Raw genomic sequence first — 16,243 nt, 5'->3', positions numbered from 1 at the left:
CGCAGAGCGATCAGATCCAAGTGTGAACCCATCTGAGCCAGGAGATCCTGATCTGAGGGAGAGATGGCTGGGGACGACTCTGCCCTGCTCTGTGCTCGGGGGCACATTCCCGCTGTGAGTGATGGCAATTCCCTAGCCCCCAGCTACTTACATTAATGGGAACGGATTCCCCCCTTGGGAGAGGCCTGATCAATTCCTTGGCTCTCCTCTTGGCACCGTCAGGCTGCCCGGTCCCCTGCCCTCCTCCTCCCCTTCCCTAGCCAGCTCCCGGATGAAATGAGGCACAGTGTCTATAGCTTCTCCCACATGCCGGGGGGGCACCTCTCCCGGCCCTGTTGAGCGGACCCCAGGCATTGTAACGTTTGGGGACCCTGCGAGAGGTTGCACGGGGGTCCCGTGACTCAGGAAGCCCAGGCCCGGGGCCTGCTATATTGGGCGCAGGGGGTCGAGTGGAGTCCCACCAGTTTCCGCGCAGGAACAAAGGGAGCCAACAATGCAGCCATTGCTCTGCTCCCAGGCGCCTTCTGCCCGGCTGGGCCGGAGGTCGTTCCCCCGGTGACGCGGACTATGGGGGCATTGTGTCTCGCTGGGGATTTCCGTGAAAAACAACCCAACAAATATCAACCTCAACTGAGCGTCATGGAAACCGGGAAAGGCTCTTCCCTGGATAGGGGGTTCCTTCGGGGAGGAGGACACCACCAGGGAGCAATGGGGGGGTCCCTCCAGGCAGGGGGCAAATGGGGGAGCAGTGAGGGGTTTTCCCCAGGGCCAGGGACTCATGGGGGGCAGTGAGGGGCTTTCCCCAGGGCAGGGGGGAGCAGGGGGCTAGGGGGTCTTTTGTCCCTCCAGGTCAGGGGGCTCAAACAGGGCCAATGGGCAGGGTGTGCATGGGAGAGCAGTGGGGGGAGTTTCCCCGGGACAGGGGGCTCAGGAGGAAGCTAATGGGGGCCCCATGGAAGATCCCCACATGCAGCAGGTCAGCGCTCTGGCTCCGAGGCTGCTCCTGGCGCCGGCACTGATCTGAAACGTCCAGGCCACCAGGAACAAAGAAGGGGATGGGGTGGGGGGAACTTGCGGGGGCGGCAGCCTGGACCCGGGACAGGGCAGCTGTTGGGCTGCATCTCCCAGCGGGCATTTCTTTTCTTTGCTTTTTTTTTTTTTTCTTTCCCTGCTCTATGCGTCTCCTTCTCCTCCTCTTCCCCTTCTCTAGGGCGTATCCCCCTGGGGTCCCACTGCCCCTTGGTAGAACCCCCCCCTTCCAAGTTACTATCCCCCCCCTCCTGCTACGGTGCCCCCACCCCACAGGTGCTGGAGCAAGGCAACCGCTCACGGTTTACCCTGCTTTGCTCCTGCCGGAGGTTACAACGCGAACCGGACGGAGCCGAGCCAGCTTCAAGCCGTCCACACACACGGGCACGAGTGGTTTAGCTAGCATGGTTGCAGGTGGCACCTAAGGGATGGAGCAGGCCACATGGCCTCCTGGGAGAGGGGAGAGAAAGGGGCCGGGGTGCAGGTGGGATGGCCGGGGGTGGAGGGGAGGTAGAGCAAAGGCAGCAGGTATGGCAGAGAGACAAGGGGCGGGGGAGGCAGAAGGGGGTCAAGGAGAGACATGTATGGGGGCAGCAAGGATACCTGAGGGGCGGCAGGAAGAGGAGGGGGTGGCAGGGAGAGCAGGGGACTGTAGGGATACGTGGGGGGGGGCAGGGAGGGGTGAGGGGGCAGCAGGGTAACATGAGGGGGTGGCAGGGAGAGGAGGGGGCACTGGGGGTACATGAGGGGGTGGTAGGGAGAGCAGGGGGCGGCAGGGATACAGGAGGGGGCGGCAGGGAGAGCAGGGGGCGGCAGGGATACAGGAGGGGGCGGCAGGGAGAGGAGGGGGCACTGGGCTACGGGAGGGGGCGGCAGGGAGAGGAGGGGGTGGCAGGGCTACATGAGGGGGCAGCAGGGATACAGGAGGGGGCGGCAGGGAGAGGAGGGGGCACTGGGCTACGGGAGGGGGCGGCAGGGCCGGGGCCAGGCTGGACGGCAGCGTGGGCAGACAGGGAGCTGAAGAGTAACGGCGATTAGGCGAGGTTATGACAGTTTGGGACTTGGAAAGCCAGATTGAAAATCCTGGCTGGGGTTACCGTGGGGGCGGGGGACACACAATCATGCCACTGAAGAAAGCTGCTCCAAGCCCCGAGTTCATCCCAGGGCAGGAGATTTGGGGCCAGAAATCTCTGGTAGGTGGTTGGGGGATGCTATGGGGAGCTGTGCGTGGGGGCCGTGGTCTCCAGCAGCAAAGCCAGCAGCTGTTGGTCAGAAAGACACTGGGCCAGGGGGGTGCCTGCAAGGATGCAGTGGCCACGGCTGCAACGAGCTGCGTCCGGCCTCAGCTCCCGCCCCATGCGGCTTGCCAGGAGGGGAAGCAGAGAGATGGAGCCAGGCTGCCAACTCCCTCCCCGCCCGGGAGAATCCCCCCAGGCTTTGCAATGGGAGGGCCGTGGCTTTCCAGATGTTTGAACCCCTGCAGGGGGAAGGGGGATGCCCTGCCCACGCCGGATTATGCCACTTCATCCCTTTAAGAGGATTGGAGCCGCGTGGGCGCCGGCCAGCCCTGCAGCAATGCGAGCTGACAGCCACATTGGCTGGAAACGCATTAGGGGCCGCCTCGTTGAGGGGGGCCCCTCCCTGTGGGGAGGCCAAGCCAGGCAGCCCGGGCACCCCCGACACGGACCCTGCAGACAGCAGGGGAATCCCATATCAGGGCCACAGGGTGCAGGCTGCAGGGTCACCGGCGGCCCGAGAAGCGCTAAGAGGGGGTGCAGGCCCAGAGGCCTCTGCAGGCCGAGGGCCTGAGCCATCTGCACTGGGGCCCCTTTGTGCCAGGGGGCAGCAGGAGGCGCAAACACCCTCCACGGGGAGGGCAGAGCCCAGCCCACCAGCTCCCCGCTGCTGCTCCAGCAGCCCTGGGCACAGGGGGTGGAGCGGGCATGGAGCAGAGGGGGACAGGAGGAAGGGACGAGAGGGGGCATGGCCAGGGCAGACCGTGCCCCTGCAAAGCCCCACAGAGCCCACTGAAGCAGAGCCAGACCATCCTACCCAGCCCTGGAGTCAGTATCGGGCCCTGCAGGCCCGGCCTGGGAGGGGGCACACTGCCACCCCTTCACCTTTGCACAGATCCTACCCCTGAGTCCCCGAGACCCCACCTCCCCACCCTCCCAGCTAGCAGGGAGAGCCAGCCCTCGGGCTGTGTGGGGCCGTGCCAGTCCCCAGCCTTGGGGAGCTGTGTAACCCCAGTGCGGTGATTGCCCCGTTCTCAGGGCGGCCGGGAGCCGGGCTCCCGCCCTGTCACGGTCCCCTGGGGATAAACGGGGGGGCATTGGCCTCCGGGGCTAAGGCCTGGGCTCATCTAGCAGCGCTGCACTCCCTGTAATGAAAGGGGGAGGAGGGGCTGTGCCGAGCCCCCGGGGCTGCTATTAGCCTAATGGCCTCTCTGCAGCTGGCTGGGGGTCCCCGGGGAAGGGCTCCCCGGGCTGGGGCGGAGGAAATGAAATGGAGGGCCAGGCCGCAATCCGATTATCCCTCTTGCTCTCTCTGCTGCGCCGCCTGACCCCGTTAACTCGATCCCACGCCAGCTGCTGCCACCCCCGCGTACCAGCTCGCAGGGACTGACCCGCTCCAGCCTGGGCATCCTTGGCCGAGTCTAGCCGAAAGGCCTGGGGGGGCCAATGACTTCCAAACCTGCCTCCGACCCCACGGCCACAGGCTGGAGCGTGGGGGGAGCAAGGCCATGCTGGGGCCTAGCACAGGGCAAGGGGCAGCGGAGTGACTGCAATGGGGGGGCAGAAATGAATAAAAGAGCAATTGCCCAACCCCCTTTCCCCCCATCCCCGGGTGGTGGATCTGAACCCCCCTCCACCCCCCTGGCACTCTGGGGCCATAAGGCTCTGGGCTGAGGGCAGGGGGTCTTGTCATGCCAGGATAATGGCATTTCTTGGTGGGTCTCTGGGGAAGGAACTGGGCGGGGAGGTGATGAAGAGCGTGAGCCCCACGGGGGTCTGAGTCAGAGATGCCAAGCAAGCGTCTCTGCCCCCTTCAGCCCAATTCCTGTGGACGCATCCCCTGCCAGGGCCTGACCCTGCTCTCCCCCACGCAGGAGCCCACCCAGTGTTAGCCCCAGTAAGAAGGGGAAACTGAGGCACTAGGTGGGGTTGAGACTCACCTCGGGTCAGCAGGTGAGCTGGGCCAGAGCCAGGCGTGGAAGCCTGGCAGAGCCCAGAGCTGGGTATAGGCCAGAGGCTGCTCTTCCCCGTGTCTCCAAGCAACATTTTCTCTCCCTGCTCGTTGGCTTCACCGTTCTCTCTGTCCCCCAGCCCCTCTGCCCAGTCTCTCCCGGCAGTTCACTGGCATTTCCATCCTCTCCCTCTAGCAATGACCCTAGCCTACTGCCAGCCCTTATTTTGCTCCCAATATCTTCTAAAATCATTATTTGCATTGCCTCCCCCCCCCCACCAGGAGTTACCAGCCTGGAGTGGCCCAGGGGCCACCCCGCCCCGTGTTCTGACCACGGCCCATCAGATGTCTCCCAGGGAAGTGCAAGAAATGCCAGAATAGCAGATGGGGGATAATCTGTCCCCCACCTCGGTCTCATGCTGATCCCTAATAGAAATTAGTTGAGGCCCTGAAGTATGAAAATGGAACCCCCCCCCCCAACACACACACACACACGATGAGGTTCCTCACCCTGGGCAGTAACTAAGTCTCCGCCATGGGTCCCCCTGGGGGTCTCCAGTTCGGGGCGCAGGTGCCTCTCGAGCCGTGGCTGGGAGATCTTCCACTGGCCGTGTCCATTCAGCCAGCACCTCCGCTCCATGCGACCTCAGCCCGGGTAGCTAGGGCTGCACCGGCCATCTGCTCAGGTCCTCCTGCAGCCGGACGTCCAGGGAAGAACAGTCCAAAGCAGGGGGGAAGGAGCGTGGGGAGCGGAGCACCCAGAAGGGGACATCTTGAAGTACAGCGACTGCCCAGCATGAGAAACCTCCTCTTCTTCGAGTGGGTCTTAGCCGCCCTAGTCTTCAAAGGTCTCCTCGCACTGGGGGGTTGGTAGAGGGGACTGCCTAACCCGTATCTCTCTGCAATGGGGCCAGAGGTCTGACAAATGGCTGCCGCTTTGCAGCCCAAAGATCAGTCTGGCCTTTGGTGGGGGGGGTGCCATATAGGAGAAGGGGTGGCACTCAGAGCTGCTCTCACCATCCCTGGTGTGGAGGAGGATCCTTGTCACAGTGTGGTACCCGAGGAAGAAGGGTCTTGGGCCTCCACAGGCCCGACCCAAGAGGTCAACGCCTCTGACTCCGTAGCAGGAGACTACGACAGGAGGCTACTAAGAGCCAGCTCCTTGTGGGTGGGAGACCAAACTCCTTTTCCTCCGCAGCCTCCCCCTTCTTACAGGAGACCTGGGCTGAAGTCGAAGGGGTGCTGGATCTGTCCAGAGATCGAGGTACGAGGGGATCTCTTGACACAGTTCCAAAGCAGGTGCAAGGGCATGCTCCGACAGCCTCTCACGACTACCTAATCCTATAGTGAAAACTAACATGAACCTAGTGAAAACAACTGCAGAACAAGCTGAGGCATGCACAAGGGGGACACCCTAGGGCTCCGTCCCAGGGCGAAGCAGGAGAGAAGGAACGGAGGACGGTGGTTCACCCGCAGTCCTCTGCCTTCAGTGCATCACATGAGGCTGTACAGAGCGCATGCGAAGGCCCAATGGACACTGCTAGCAGAAAGTCTCCAGTCGAGGTCTTGAGGCACATGTGTCCCTGGAGCACCCACGGGAACACTACTCAAAGAACTCCTGGAGTTAGCATTAACTCTACCTGTTCTCATCAGCCATATAAATGTCCAATCTCTTACCAAATACAGCTACATTCTTGGCCCCCACAACATCCTGTGGCAGTGAGTTCCACAGCCTAATCATGCCGCTTGAAAAAGTATTTCCTCTTACTGGTTTTCAATTTCCCACCTTTTCGTTTGACTGTCCCATGTTCTTGTGCCACCCCTGCCAGCCACAGGTGGTTTCAGCGTCTCATACGAATTGGGTTATACATTGAATAACTGCTAATTTATGTTCACGGCAATCCATTTCCCCTTTTCCCCACTTGTTTAGCTAGATGTAGTTTATTATTGGTGCTTTCACTTCTCTGCTTACCCAGGATGCCTTTTTAACAAAACAAACCGTCTTTCGGGATTACACAATTGTGGTCGTCTGAGCAACTAGCTAAGTATTTTTTAACTCCCAGTTCTTGTTCAACTTTGTTGTTCAAACATTTTCCTCTCAATTGATTTTGCTCAGAAGTTGTTTTCCGCTTTGGGAAATTGGCCCTTTTAAAGCAGTGTGTTTGGGGGAGGGGGGGGGGGGGTTTGTAGGCATGCAAACACATGCACACCCCGTACATTGTGAAGCAACTTGGCATGTTATGTATGTACCAACCCTGACTTGAAGCCACAAAACCACAGAAATGAAAGTTTAGGCCAACAGACCTCTCAGAAACTCAACTCCCTTTTGGTAGCCATTCCATTCCCTTTTACACTGCTCACCCTGTCCCCGGCCTTTAAGGACCCCATCCACAGCAGCCTCCCCCTCCCATCCTTGGATTCACTCCCTCCACTTTTGCTTCCTTTGCCACTTCTCTCACTGCACCACCTGTCCCACTAAAGCACTATCCATCTCCACCCTAGCTTGCAGGACAGCTTTTGTTTCACCTTAGTCCCCCAACCTCTGGAGCAAAGATGCCAATCTTGATGACTTGTTCATGGGGAAACCGAGGCATGGAGCAGGGATGTGACTTGCCTAAATTCACCCAGCAGGCTAACTGCAGAGCCAGGAATAGAACACAGGTCTGCTGAGTCCCAGTCCAGTGCTCCATCCCCCTAGGCCACGCTGCTGCCGAATGACTTCTTTCCATCAGTCTTCCCGGTAGAGGAGGATGGGGGAGACACCTTCCCCCAGAGCTATTCTATGCAGGTAAGAGAAATACTGGACGAGAGCGAGGTGTTGCAATAGGCCCAGGCGGTCACACTGTTACGGTTGTGGTCAGGCATCTCTGAGAGAGCCTGAGAATCAAGCAGCTGGCAATCTAAGCAGGTACAAATGCAGGCCCCCACTGCTGGAGACGCTATACGGAGTCCAGCCTAAACAGGACGGACTGAGGCAGACAGCGGAAACGTTTCCAAGGACGGGCCAAGCCCAGGAGGCTACGGGACCAGAGTAAAGCATTTCATATGGCCACAAGTTCTTGTTTAAGATTCAAACTGTTGATTAAACACCACAGGCTCTGCCTGCCCCAAGCCTGTATCCAAATGCGAAGCCTCCACCGTCAGCAGGAGGTTCTGACCAGAACAGAAGGAAGGGTGCAATCGAAGCCCCAACACACTGATGAGCCCCGTAACCAACAACTCTAAAGGTCAGTGACACCCCAGCGACGGGCTGCAGCCATCACCACAGAAAAGCCCTTTATTGTTTCCATCAGCACTCCAAAGGGAAAAGATGAGAGAGAAAGTCCACACGGACACAAGCCCAAGAGGCTGGTGCGGCAGGATGAGCAGACGGGAAGGAAGCAACACACGGCTTTCGGAGCCCACACGGCACAGAAACAGCTTGGAGTAGTTCTCCCTGCAGCTGGAGAGTCCTGGGGTGGGAGGAGTCCGGGCTGGAGCAGCCAGGACATTCTCTCTGCAGCTTCAGGGAGAGGGAGCAGCCGGGAGGGGGCAAGACAGAGCTGGGGAATACGGGCTCCAGCGTCTTTCGAGCCATGTTTGTTTGTTTGTTATAGCAACATAAGGGAGGAAAACTTGTAGTAGGAAAGAGGGAGGGTAGGAATAGCTGAGTTAGGATCCCCACTGTTTCTAGGGCACAGTGATAGTTACTGGATTATATATAAGGCAGGGAACACCGTGATTAAGGAGGTAGGGTTCATTACAAATCTCGAGGTTTGCCTTGCTCAATTTCCCAAAAGAGTCTCCTTTGGGGAAAAGACGACTTTGTGCACTTTGAGAAATCTACGCCACCCCCGGGTCCCCATGGCTAACAGAAAGGGTTACTGTGCGCCCATTGCTGGTCCCTGGCGAGGAACCCCTCTGGGAGAGGCCGAGAGGACTTACTGATAAATGAAATATTGTTCCTATGCATGCATGGCAAATATCCATAGCCGAGTTCTGCAACTGACCACTGCCCTAAAGGAATTGTACAAGATGCTGCAACAGCCTGACAAGCAGCTGCACAGCTCCATAGTGTTGAGTTGCGACAGGGATTCATCCTTTCCATTCCCACCTCACACGCAGTGGAAACTAAATGCAAACCGTGCCGTAGTACAATGGGCAGTTTGCGAGCTGGAGCCCCACAGACAGCAGGAAATGCAAAAGTCAGGATTCTACGAGCAACGGTAACTTGACCTCGCGCCACCCGTGCAGCCGCACTGGCGAGACTGTAGGACGTATAATTTAATAGAGCGTGCGCAGGGAGACGAGTTAGCCAAAACGCTAACTCGCGCATTGCCCGACTGCTTGGTGTCGCTCTTTGCAGCATTAACCCTGCAGTGACAGATCCATGCTGGTTACGGAGCCATACGGCATATTAAAGTGGAGCCCGTCTGATTACCATTCCCTCGCGGATCTGGCTGGGGGGCCCTTTCCCTCCACGAGAGACCCCTGTTCTGAAGTGGGGGCACTTGTTTCCTGAACGCCAGGTAGGGAGCAGTCATCCGTCCCTCCCCCTTAAAAGGTTTCAGCTTTTGAGTGAAACATGTAGGTAAGTTATGCAAGTGGCCAAGGCTCATTTCAGACCTTCACCAAGAAGTGCCAGCTAAGCTGAAGGGAAAGAGGCCAACAGAGCACTGCTGGGTTCTGCCCTGGTGCCAGGGGAGCAGGGTATGGCACGTCACGCCTTAAAAGCCACACAATTTAAACGCTGAAGAATCAGATTTCATCAAGCCACTTTTAGGAGTAACTGCTCCCCATCCTCCTTCCCCCACGGGCCACTTATTCTATCAGTTCCACGTAGTTGGCAGGGAACATGCCGAAGTGGCCGTCTGGGCCATAGCCACGCCACCAGCCCTCATCGATCATCTCGATATTGGTGATGATGTTCTCAGGGTCAAAAGAGATCTCCGTGTCATCGGCTGGAAAGAGACAGAGCAGGGGAAGGTCAGAAGCTAACTGATGTCCCACAAACTATTGGGGAAAATACAAGGACATCTGGTCACAACTCCTTTCCCTCTCCTTTTAGTGTGAAAAGCTCCCTATTTTTGTTTTAATCTAATATTAAAAATGGAAATCTTAACCATCCCTAAAAGCTCTCCATCCCTAAACCCCTTGGCTGCCTAAGGTTGCTCTTCCCCTTTAATGGCATTTTTGGTGCCCTGCACAAAATCCGTCTGTGAGAAACACTCTTATTTGTATTATTGTAACTCCTAGGAGCCCTAGTCCTGGAGCAGGACCCTATCATGCTAGGCAGCAGCTTTAACCATTGTCAAGTATTCTGCAGGCATAACAGCAAAGCAGAATTTTAAGGAGGGATTTGAAGGTGGATGAGGGAGTTTTGCCTGTGTTTATGGGGCACTTCTCCCAACCTGAGGGGCAGCATAGGAGAAGGCACAAACAGTGCTTGTTTAAAAATTTAACCAGTGGGCGATGGAGGCTGGGATCACGGGCGGATTGAAGGTGGGAGCCAACCTTTCGATACTGAATAAGAGACACTAGGTCGGGTGGGGATAGGTCATGAGGGGTCTTGAAAGTTTTACGAAACGCGTCAGAGGTTTTGTTTGGAATCCGCTGGCAAAACACAGACTCACTGTGGACTCATTTTCCCCCCTCTTGCTATGTTATCGAGGATTGCTTTCTGTGGTCAATGAATCTGGAGGCCCCGTATCTGTGGAGCTGTCATGGTTGCATGGTGATTTGTATTTAAAGCAGGGCTTAGGGGGTAAAATTTTCAAAAGCACCTGACTCGCTTAGGAACCTACGTCACTTTGGGTGCTTTCCTCTTTGTTATGGTGCCAGCCTGACCGTCACTTTTCAGAGCTGAGCCATATTTTAAGGGTAGCAGAAAATCATAGAATCATAGAATATCAGGGTTGGAAGGGACCTCAGGAGGTCATCTAGTCCAACCCCCTGCTCAAAGCAGGACCAATCCCCAATCAAATCATCCCAGCCAGGGCTTTGTCAAGCCTGACCTTAAAAACTTCCAAGGAAGGAGATTCTACCACCTCCCTAGGTAACGCATTCCAGTGTTTCACCACCCTCCTAGTGAAAAAGTTTTTCCTAATATCCAACCTAAACCACCCCCACTGCAACTTGAGACCATTACTCCTTGTCCTGTCCTCTTCTACCACTGAGAACAGTCCAGATCCATCCTCTCTGGAACCACCTCTCAGGTAGTTGAAAGCAGCTATCAAATCCCCCCTCATTCTTCTCTTCTGCAGACTAAACAATCCCAGTTCCCTCAGCCTCTCTTCATATGATGAATCCATCAAATGATGGATTAGATCATCAAAATGTCATAAGCTCATTGACATCCACTAAGCTACTGTGATTTACACAAGTTGAGAATCTGGTCCAGTGTTCTCGGAGGCCGAGGGAAAGGAGCCAGAGGAGAGAGACCGGGAAGGTAAGAGGGGTAGGGAGTTCAGGAGTGGAAGGGACGGCAACAAAAACTGCATCGTTTTTGGATACAGGCTGCAGGAAAGTCACTGTTGCACAGCAAGGCTGCATTGCACTCACAGCTGTGCGTGGCAATTGATCACCAAAGGAAGTTACTTCACGGCACTGCTGTGCTTTGAACTACGCCAGGCTCCATCACCCGTCTGGATCTGCATCGCTGCACAGGATCCGGGTGGGACTTTCCCAGGCTCCCCGAGTGCAGGTGAGTGCGTGCAGACTGAGAGGCACTGGGGTGGGAACGTGTGTGATATGGAGACCACAGGGCTGTCAGTCAGGATTACAGAGAGATAAAGGAAGCCACGTACCAGCCTGATAGTCGTACAGCGCTCGGGCACATAAGCCTTTCCCCTCCAAGTCTGGCCTTTGCTGGTACTCCACAGCATACTCGTATTTGGCATCTTCAAGCTGTTCCTTTGAAGGCAAATGGAAACAGACCATGTTAAACGTGAATGATTTTGCATTTACTATTGGAGTGCCATGGGCAGCACTAACTCGGAAGCCCAGCTGTCAAGACCGGTGTCAATGTGGAGCAACCTAGCTCTTTCCCACTGCTCCAAACAAGGCAAACAACCCAGTGCCACACACAGATCCTCTACGCCGGCACTTTCCACCATCCGCTCCCGGCCTTGAGAGGAATGGAGGTAGCAGTCTCTTCGCAAACTGCAGTCATGTTATAAGGACTGTGCTACGGGGACACACACCAGACCACCCCATGCGAACAAACACCCCTGTAACACACGCAACCATTCAAATATTGGTCTCTGTCCCCAACAGAAGAACAAGAGGGTTCTCCGCAGGCAGATTATGTTTCACCTCCCCAAAGGGCAGGAGTGGAACTCACTGCCCAATGGCAAACCTGACAACAACAGAAAGGCACAGATGGCTCTGCTTGTTGGACCACAGCTACATTATCCCATCCTGACACAAATCAGAGAGGCAGCATGACCCAGGGGTTAGGGCACTAGCCTGGGACGTCGGAGACTGGGGTCCAACAGACTCCCTGCATGACGCTGGACAAGCCACTTGTCACAGAATTATAGAAATGCGGGGCTGGAAGGGACCCTGAGTCTCTCTCTGGGCCTGGACAATGCGGATCATAGCACTGCCTTACCTCATGGGGTGCTGTCAAGATAGATAAATCCAGTAGTGATTGTGAGGTGCTGAGATACTACCCCACAGGGGGGCAGAGAAGTACCCTGGAGAGATCAAACTAGGTTACACTGAACTACAAAATCTGTAAAAACCTCAAGAAAATATGGACCAGACACCAAAAATAATGCAGGAATCATAAAAATGCCAGCTATGGAAAAATCCTCTCAATGTTTCTAAACGAGCATTAGTGCCAAATAGCAAAGGAGATGAAACTTGCAGTTTAAAAGGCAGTACCAGAAGCACTGACATTCTAACTGCACAAAGAGGGATTGCAACACAAGAAAAAGGAAGTTTGATCTGGGCTGATACTGCCCAAGGGAGGAGAGCTCTCCAGCTTCACACTAAGCTTGTCGATACTATCTATGCAACATTTACCAACCCACCGTATGCAACTACAGGTTGATGCTTTAAACTGAAACATTCACACTACGGGAGTGGAAAAACTACCACAAATTAGGAATCATCTTCTGCTAAACCCAAGCCTGGAAAGTATTTACCCGCAATCAAGAGAAAACAAATCTTTATACATGACTCCACCCAGAAAAGCTTAGAAACAAGTAACAAAACCTTTAAGAAGTGACTTTGTAACTCTACAGGCCAGAAGGTACCATTATGATCCTCGAGTTTGATTTGCAAATCACAGACCAGAGACCACCACCAAGAGATTCCTGGCTGAGCTTTAAGAGTGTTAAGAAAAAGGGATTTAATCTTGATTGAATGATCAGAAGTGATGGAGAATCCACCACATCCCTAGGTGGGTTGTTCCACTGGTCAGTTACCCCCATTATTACAACATTTGTGCCATATTTCCAGTTATTTGTCTGAAGTTTTAACTCCCATCCCTGGGATCTTGCTAGATTTTACCTTTGTCTGCTAGGTAATAGAGCTCTCTGCAGACAGATATCTTTTCCCTCTGTCAATGTTCCCTCCAATTTTTCCCATCCATGTGCAGAATGAATTTTGCTATGTGCACCAATATGGAGGTGACGTGTCGTGGGGGTGGGGCCAAGGGGTTCGGAGTGTGGGAGGGGGCTCAGAGCTGGGGTGCAGGAGGTGAGGGCACTGGCTGGGGGTGCGGGCTCTGGGGTGGGGTCAGGGATGAGGGGTTCAAGGTGCAGGAGGGGGCTCAGGGCAGGGGCAGGGGGTTGGGGTGTGGGGGAGTGAGGGCTCCAGCTGGGGATGTGGGCTCTGGGTTGGGGCATGGGATGAGGGGCCTGGGGTGCAGGCTGCCCCGAAGCAGCAGTGGGGAGAGGGGACTCCCCCCAGCTCTCTTCCCCCGCCGCAGCAGCTCCGGGGCTGGGGGGAGTTCGGTGCGTGGCCCTTGGTGGCCTCCTGCACGGCCACGCAGGCACACACCTTACAGGGAACTTAGCCCCCCGAACATACTTCTAGGCCGTGATCTAGTCATCTCAATCTTCTTCGTGTATAACAGATTGAGCCAAACACCCCTGTTTCCGTGATGAAACCCACCTGAGCGGGGGGCTCTTCGTAGACAGCAGACTCATCAGGGGGTTCCTCGTACAGAGCGTCCTCTTCCACTTGCAGCTGGGACACCGGGGGGACTGGACTGTACCTGGTGTCCTGCAGAGCAGTGTCACCTGGAACGAAATGCAGAACACCTTGTGGTGTCAATCCCCTCACACACTGGCCCCTCCCTCCCGTCAGAGCCACGTGCCAGTCAGCTTTCTGAACCAAGCTCTGACCCGTAGACAGACGATCAGACGCGGGCATGCAGAAGGGGGGACCTGGAGGAAATGATCAGTGCATCAGGGTTGACAGCTTACAGCTCCTTCCATCCCTCTGAGTTTCGGAGAGAGGGGTTGGGCTGGTTAACACTTATTTCGTACGGAAAATAGCTCCCCGTCCAAAGGAAAATGTTGCCAAAAAATCCATTTGTCAAAATTTTCCAGTTTTCATCCCCCACTGCCTCAAAAAAAATTGTAAAGGGCTGGGGGGAAAGCACCTCCGAACCAGCCCCAGTAACAGGAAGACAGGGAGCAAGGAGGAAGGGAGGAGACCTGAGAACAGGCGGGTAAGATCACATTGGGCCACAGAGATGAACACAAGGAGCGTGCGCTAGAGCCCAGGAGGAGTTAGAGGAGGGGGCGATGGAGCTGGAGAGTAATGATTTTAGCAATGCTTTTTTGGTAGATTGGAGATGAGGAAGGGGAATGGGCAAAAGAATGGGGTGTGGGAAGAAGAAAAGGGTCAGAGAACCACAGAAACTGGAAATGGACAAGCTTTATCAGATCCTCCAGCCGCTCTCCCGGGGCTATACAAGCGTGGGACCTTATACAGCATTTTCTACTATTGTATCCAGTCTGCTCAGAGAGCTGAGAGTGGAAACTGTCAGAGCCACTGTGGGACTTCCTCACCAGGACAAGGGTGGTGGGTCTCGGGAGACATCTAAACCTTTAGGCCAAGTCTACCTGATGAAATGCAGGTGTGGTGTAGCGGGGTTGTCAGCAATCGCGTTTGCTGACCATGGTTTGTTCTTGTCTGCCCCTACAGCCAAACTGCATGCAGACAGGGTCATTAGGGGGACATTTCAAGGCACTAGAGGGTGCTAGGGAGAAGCCTGCGTCCATGGCTGTGTCGATGTAAGGAATGATAAAAAAGAAAAACTCCTGGAAGCTACGTTTAGATGATTACAGAGGCAGCTTAAAGTTCAAGTGCTCTGCTGTGACCTTCTCGAAATGCTTCTGGTTCCATATGCAGGGCCACTTAGACGGGGGGGCTCCAGAATCTCAAGGGGTAGATGATGATGTTGAGAGGAGAGGTTAAGTTTATTAGATGCAGAACTGGCGGGGGGAGCCTATTCAAAGGGGACAAGCTCCATCTTAACCAAATCAGGCACTGGAAGAGGGAAGGAGGTTTATTTAAACTAAAGGCTGATTGGGAGCTGACAGGCTGGGGAGCACTCAGATAGGAAGACACACCTGATAGAGGGGTCAGCAGCCACAGGGAAACTATGCAGGCAATAAAGGACAGGACGGATGTTACAGCTGCTCTGGCGGAAGGACAGCATGAGGTCACAGAGACATTAACTGGGTTTCCCTCCCCAAACTAATCTGTAAGCAGAGCTGTATCCTCCTTCAAAACGCCACCCGAGACGCACTTCTCCCCTGGGGCCTATGGGACATCACCAATGCACAATGGCCAGGCTAAGGCCAGACATCTTATTACCAACCCAGCCCCCACACTCGACCCTGACGACTGTGCACACAACCAGTCTAGGTAGCCACATGCGCTCGTCATCATTCCCCTTGTCCATCTTCGTCCCACGCCCTCTGCTTGTTAGGGACTGTCCTTTCCTGTGCAGAGCCCAGGGCAACGGGGCTCCTGAGAGCTGCTTGGCAATGTGCGAACAAGCCATTTCAGATCACTGAATGTCGGCAGCTGCCTGCTTCCCCTTAGGATCCCACAGAGCGATGGGAACGACACAATCCAGGAGACGGATCGCTAGCGGGATGCTGCAGGTTAGCCCTAAGCCTGACCAAGTTTAGGGTTCTCCCTCCTCAGCACAAGAGCGACCCCTAGTGGGAATGCATGAATACGTACCAGCTGCAACACGGGTGGTATACGGAACCTGCTATCAGTGAGGAGCTGCCAAAATCTTAACCGGCTCCCTATAAAAAGTTCTGATGTAAGGGCTGTGCCCCAGTATGTATTTTTTTGTACCCACAGGGTTGCCGTACGTCCGTATTTTCCCAGGAGGAATTTTTAAAATTTAAAAATTCCTCCCGGGAAAATACGGACGTATGGCAACCCTGTGGGTACAAAAAATACATACATACATACTCCGGACGGCGATTTAAGAACCAAGAAGCCTGACCTGTCCGGGGAAAACACTGATGTGTGTTAACCCTGCCTAAAGTTCTTGGTTAAAAAGATGGGCCTGAGCTAGAAACGAGCTCCGTTTCACAGGTGTGGGGCCCCGCCACGCCCTGGGGGTGTGCTAAGGGGACCAGATGTCCCGATTTTATAGGGACAGTCCCGATTTTGGGGTCTTTTTCTTACATAGGCTCCTATTACCCCCCATCCCCTGTCCTGATTTTTCACACTTGCTGTCTGGTCACCCTAGGGTGTGCACATGTGTGAGTCCCAGCTGCTCCCTGCCCCCCTCATTGAAGCAGGTGTGCAGGGTTACTGCCCTGGGAACTGCAGGGCACCAATGGACGTGGGGCCAGCTGCAGACAGGGGCGTGGGGCAGGGCTAGCTGGAGGCAGGGGGTGCGAGGCTGGCTGCGGGCAGGGCAGGGGGTGCAGAGCTGGTTGGAGACAGGAGGGTGCGGGCTTGGCTGGAAGCAAGGGGGTGCAGGGCTGGCTGCGGGCAGGGCAGGGGGTGCAGAGCTGGTTGGAGACAGGAAGGTGCAGGGTTGGCTGGAAGCAAGGGG

General features: G+C 55.5%; 1 protein-coding gene across 1 annotated transcript in view; it reads right to left on the bottom strand.

The window, feature by feature from the left end:
- Positions 1–7,474: 7,474 nt before the first annotated feature.
- DBNL (drebrin like) overlaps positions 7,475–16,243 on the bottom strand; it is a 37,181-nt gene continuing 28,412 nt past the window's right edge. Inside the window, exons 12-14 of the mRNA XM_037886331.2 lie at positions 13,318–13,445; positions 11,001–11,106; positions 7,475–9,155 (exon numbers count right to left, since the gene is read on the bottom strand). Coding sequence (XP_037742259.1) covers positions 9,016–9,155; positions 11,001–11,106; positions 13,318–13,445 — 374 coding nt within the window. The 3' untranslated portion in view covers positions 7,475–9,015. The remainder of the gene's footprint in view (positions 9,156–11,000; positions 11,107–13,317; positions 13,446–16,243) is intronic.

The sequence above is a fragment of the Chelonia mydas genome, chromosome 26 (assembly GCF_015237465.2).
Source record: "Chelonia mydas isolate rCheMyd1 chromosome 26, rCheMyd1.pri.v2, whole genome shotgun sequence".
In the NCBI taxonomy this organism is placed as follows: domain Eukaryota; kingdom Metazoa; phylum Chordata; order Testudines; family Cheloniidae; genus Chelonia; species Chelonia mydas.
This window is presented reverse-complemented; position numbering and strand designations above follow the sequence as displayed.